This window comes from Oryzias melastigma, linkage group LG4, assembly GCF_002922805.2.
Source record: "Oryzias melastigma strain HK-1 linkage group LG4, ASM292280v2, whole genome shotgun sequence".
Taxonomy (NCBI): domain Eukaryota; kingdom Metazoa; phylum Chordata; class Actinopteri; order Beloniformes; family Adrianichthyidae; genus Oryzias; species Oryzias melastigma.
In genome coordinates this window covers 27,318,759-27,323,494 of record NC_050515.1, presented here as the reverse complement: position 1 = coordinate 27,323,494, position 4,736 = coordinate 27,318,759, and the positions used below count along the sequence as shown (strand labels likewise).

Below are 4,736 nucleotides of genomic sequence, written 5' to 3'. Positions count from 1 at the left end.
ATTAATGATCCTTAATAGCCTGATTTTATTAATATTTGATATTAAGTCCTGAACCGGATATTGATAATTCATGTAGAGAAAATGGTAAGGACGAGTCGGGGTGGGATTATATAAGTTCGCTTCCTTCCACTCCCTTTCAAGTGATTAACTTGTGATTTATTAAGTGATATGTTATGTATGTATTATGACCTGATTGCTTGAAATAAACCATTTCATTCATTCATTCATTCATTCATTCATTCATTCAATAATAAAAAGGCTGAATTATTATTCCAGAATAAATCAATTTAAAACTTAAATAACTTTCAATATTTTACTCTCCATGAAAATATATTTTGTTAAAATTATACAAGTTAGAAATAAGTGCAAGATAACATCGGGTCATTAATAACAATAAAATAAAATGATCAGGAGGGCCGGATCCGGCCCCCGGACCTTGACTTTGACACATGTTTACTAGAGTGTGGCATGAGCCACCGTACGATAGCATCACATGTACCACATACAGTAGTGCATGGGACCTTTATTAGCCCTACAAATACTTCACGATACACTTACGATGTTCGTAAGTCTTTTACACATGTGGTCTACAGGAACTAACATTATTAGGAGGACCATGATCCAATAAACTCAAAATGTATTCTGAAACAAAGGTCAATTACAACTTTCTCTTCTCCTATTGAACTGGTACGAAGACAGAACTACCAAACACCTTCAGACGGAGTTTGTTTGTCAAAGAACTTTTCCAAAGAAGAAGTGATTGAATCAATTTTCTTAAAGTCTCCATTTTACCAAAAGTAAAACAGAATCATATTAAAATAATTAACAATATCTACCCACCCAAGGAATTTTTAAGACATCAATTTGGTTTTGAAGACAATGTTTGAATAGCAGTGAGACTGTGGATTAAGGGTGTGCCATAATATCGATATTGCCATTTATCACAATAGCGATTTATTCTTGATGGGTTCTCACCAAGTATCCATCTTTTATTTTCATTTGAAGAGGCTGTAAAACCTTATATTCATCATCCTTTGGTGATACGCTCCTTTGGGGGTAGATAGGGGAGCTTGTTGCTCCAATGTGTCTGGCAGCGACTTGAATTATTTAAAGCGCCCCTCCAATGAAAATCCTGTTGTTTTTTTTTTGTTTGTTTTTATCATGTATTTGTCATTTTTCTTCTGAAAGAGAACAAATGTAATAAGAAATAATTTAGTTTTTACATTTCTGAGTATTTCTCCTTTTAAATCAATCAAAGTGTCTTAGACAGACTCTGTTTGAATGAATGATCTTCTTTCCATCAACAGCTCTGCTGCACATGCACTAAACCCTCATCTGTTCCTAGTGTCTAGTTCAGGTTCTGGAGAAGAGAAGATGGTATCTTCACATTGACTGCAGTCAAATGAGCCGCCGTTCACATTTCTGTGGTCAAATCAGCATCACTGGATTTTTTGTGACATCCAGCCAACATCCAGCCAACAACGATACTGCTAGACATTTTAATGTAGCAGTGGTGAAAATCTACGCTAGCGAGACAGAGCTAGCAGGGAGGTACTTTTCATAAAGAACTGTTTTTATTCAGTCACTCGATTATATGAAAAAGAAAAATGGCTTTATATGATTTTGTTTAGTTAAGAAATATAAACTTAATGAGAACCCAATCAAAAGTTAAGTTATTGTAATTTATTTATTTTTATGTGTACTATTATGTGTAGCCTTTTATAGGTTGTTTTATATGTTATGTTGGATGATTGTGGATTTGTAATGTTGATGTTGTTGGCATTGCAGTTCTATGTAATGTAACTCAGTTGTAAATAAAGTTCTTAAAAAATATCATGAGGAACATGAGGAAAGCATAAAGAATATAAGAAATCATTTTTGTGACTTAATATATTTTAGGTTTAGATATAACAGCGTTTTTAATGTTTACCACAGTCTATGTGTTTTACTGTCTCGATGTTTTAAATATTTTTTGTCTTAAAGTTATGATGTATTTTGAAACAACTGTGGCTGCCTCTTGACCAGGACTCCCTTGCAAAAGAGGGTTGAAATCTCAGTAGGATTATCCTGGTTAAATAAAGGTCAATAAATAGATAAATAGGAAGTTTAGTTTAGTATAAACTACATGAGAGTCCAGAGGAAATGGAGAATCTCTGGGATTGCTGTGAGGAGACTTTTGAGTTTTCTGTCAAACATGTTCTGCAAATGAATGAGACGGAACCACCAGAACCAGACTGAAGAACGTCTCCCAGAACCAACCAGACATCCAGAACAAGGTTCGTTTCAGCAGCCAGTTCGGAACCACGGGCCCAGCTACGGAAGCCGTTGAAGCTCCGTGTGAGAAGAGGTCACCCGCTGCTGGCTCACCCAGACTCGTCCTGCTCCGTCGGAACCGGCCCACCCCCCCAGTCGGCCGCTCACCTGGCCCCTTTGCTCGCCGCGGAGGTCTGGCAGAGGTGGAGGCGGACCTCCCGGATATTTTTGCCCAAACTTGAACCCAGAGTCCTCACCGCGGCCGCCGCCATCTTTGCTGTTTGTGAAGGACGAGGGTTGTTTTACCCCGAGTTTCGTCTCCCAGGCGCAGGCGCGGACCACAAATGTCCCCGAGTTTGGTTTTACAGGCGTGTTACAGTCAGGCTTCAGAGACCCAGACAGTTGTTTTTATATAGCTTATATTCACGTCTGCCTGCGGAGTCCCTCTGTACTGGATCAGCACCAGAGCAGCCATGAACATCAACACCAGTTTCAGTAGTCACTCGCCGGATTATGAAGAGGTGATTTGAAGTATGACTGCCACAATTAATTGACTAATCGATGGTGATAATAAAGTAGAATGGCATTATGCTAGCATTTTGAACTATTTTTTTCATTTATTATCTTGTTTTTAGACTATTTTGGAGTTCAGCTAATGTTTCAGCTGCGTGCTAGCTATTTTGGCTAATTTAGGATTTTTTTTTAAAGGTATTTTGGATTTTTTCTAATACTTCAGGTACATGATAGCTGTTTTGGCAAATTTTGGATTTTTTCTTATTTTTTTGTCCATTTTGGAGTTTAGCTGATATTTCAGCTGCAAGCTAGCCTTTTTTAAAAGCAAATTTAGACTTTAAAAAAAAAAAAAGTTTTTTTAGGCTGTTTTGAGGTTAGGCTAATATTTACACGATAGCTGTTTTGGTTAGTTTTTTAGACTATTTTTAAGTTAGCCATTTTTTCAGCTACATGCCAGCTGTTTTGACTAACCGAAGGTTTTATTTATTTTTTTATTTTCCATTTTTTAGAGCAATTTGGCATTTAACTAATATTTTAGCAATTAGTTTCAGCATTTTCAGCTATTAGCTTCAGCGATTTCAGCTATCAACTGCAGCGTTTTTATTTATTTCAGCTATATATCTAGTTTTTAGTTAGTTTAAAGCTAATGATGGTTAAGATGTGTGTTTTACATTCAGTTTGCGTATGACCCGATTACTCAACTAATCGGGAAAAAAATCGGTGAATAGTCGACTTTTAAAATAATCGTTTGTGGCAGGACTAATGTGAAGCACTGAAATATCACCGCTTGCCTCACAGCGAGAATGGTGCCGTGAGTTTTCTCCAGGGACTCTGGCTTCTTTCTACCATCCAAAAACATGCGTCATAGGCTGATTGATGACTCTAAATTACCCCTAGGTGCGACTGTGAGTGTATGGGTGTGAGATTGAGGCCTTGCGACAGACTGGTGACTTGTCCAGCTTGTACAACGCATTCACCCAACTGTAGCTGGGTTAGGCTCTGTGACCCTAACAGGGATAAAGCGGTTAAAGAAAATGGATAGTTGGGTTTACCTTGATGACTAGCTTGACTGTGCTGCTAACCATATGCAGTAGATTGTTAAAACAATAATAATAATCAAATTTGTGGTACAAGCAACAAATTTGGCATGGACATACCTTGGAATCCCCTCTTTCAGAAAAGCAAAGTAGCCACAATATACATATACATATATATGCATATACATAACAAGTTTAAAGTTTAAAGACTGCATTTGTATTGCATGAACAGCCCGTATCGTTGTGACTGGGGCAAATAGACAAATAGTGTGTATGGCGGCCATCTTTACAAATGGCCATGGTTTTGGATTTTTCTCATGACTAACAAGGTTTTCTGATTCTAAGGTAAATCCATGCCAAATTATTTAGCCCTTGTAGTGTCAAACTAAAGTTTTACAAAAACTGAATAAAGCTAGTTTAATTTTTAATAACTATAGTTTAACTCCTAAAACCTGAGTATTCTAAAAAGATTTCTATTTTTAAAGAAAAGTAGCTTGTGCTGTTCTGCAAAATATAATATTTCTACTAGGGCTGTCAGATTTGTCGCGTTAATTACGCGTTAATTTGACATGTTCTTGACGCCAACAATTTTTTTGACGCATTAATCGCAGATTTTCTCATACGTGCCTTTCCATACCGCGCTCGCGGGCGTCCCCCCTTTAACTCACCGGCTGCTCTCACTAGATCACGGGCGGGTCTACAACCACCGAGCTGCGAGCTAAAACCGGCCGGCGCTAGGACCTGGAGAGCTCCTGCACCCTAACCCGGCTCCGGTTTGCGTCCTGTACCACGTCTGGTGGTACCGGCTCGCGTCCGGCGCCGCGTCCCGAGAGCTGCAGGACCCTGACGTTCCGAACAGCAAGCGCACCGGGGGGCGTTTTAAATGTTCTGGAGGTTTAAGCGTGATCCAGCCCCAGCATAGCGGTCTGTCTG

General features: G+C 38.7%; 1 protein-coding gene and 1 long non-coding RNA gene across 3 annotated transcripts in view; one reads left to right on the top strand and one right to left on the bottom strand.

Moving 5' to 3' along the window:
- ndufa2 (NADH:ubiquinone oxidoreductase subunit A2) overlaps positions 1–2,815 on the bottom strand; it is a 4,565-nt gene extending 1,750 nt beyond the window's left edge. Inside the window, exon 1 of the mRNA XM_024258845.2 lies at positions 2,422–2,815. Within this exon, the coding sequence (XP_024114613.1) occupies positions 2,422–2,525 (104 nt within the window). The 5' untranslated portion in view covers positions 2,526–2,815. The remainder of the gene's footprint in view (positions 1–2,421) is intronic.
- LOC112136880 overlaps positions 1–4,736 on the top strand; it is a 31,781-nt gene that overhangs the window by 15,816 nt on the left and 11,229 nt on the right. Inside the window, exon 1 of one of the 2 annotated variants that reach the window (XR_002917439.2) lies at positions 2,648–2,774. The exons of the other annotated variant lie outside the window; for it this stretch is intronic. This is a non-coding gene — a long non-coding RNA (uncharacterized LOC112136880). Of the gene's footprint in view, positions 1–2,647; positions 2,775–4,736 lie in introns of those variants that run through there. 2 annotated transcript variants of the gene reach the window in all.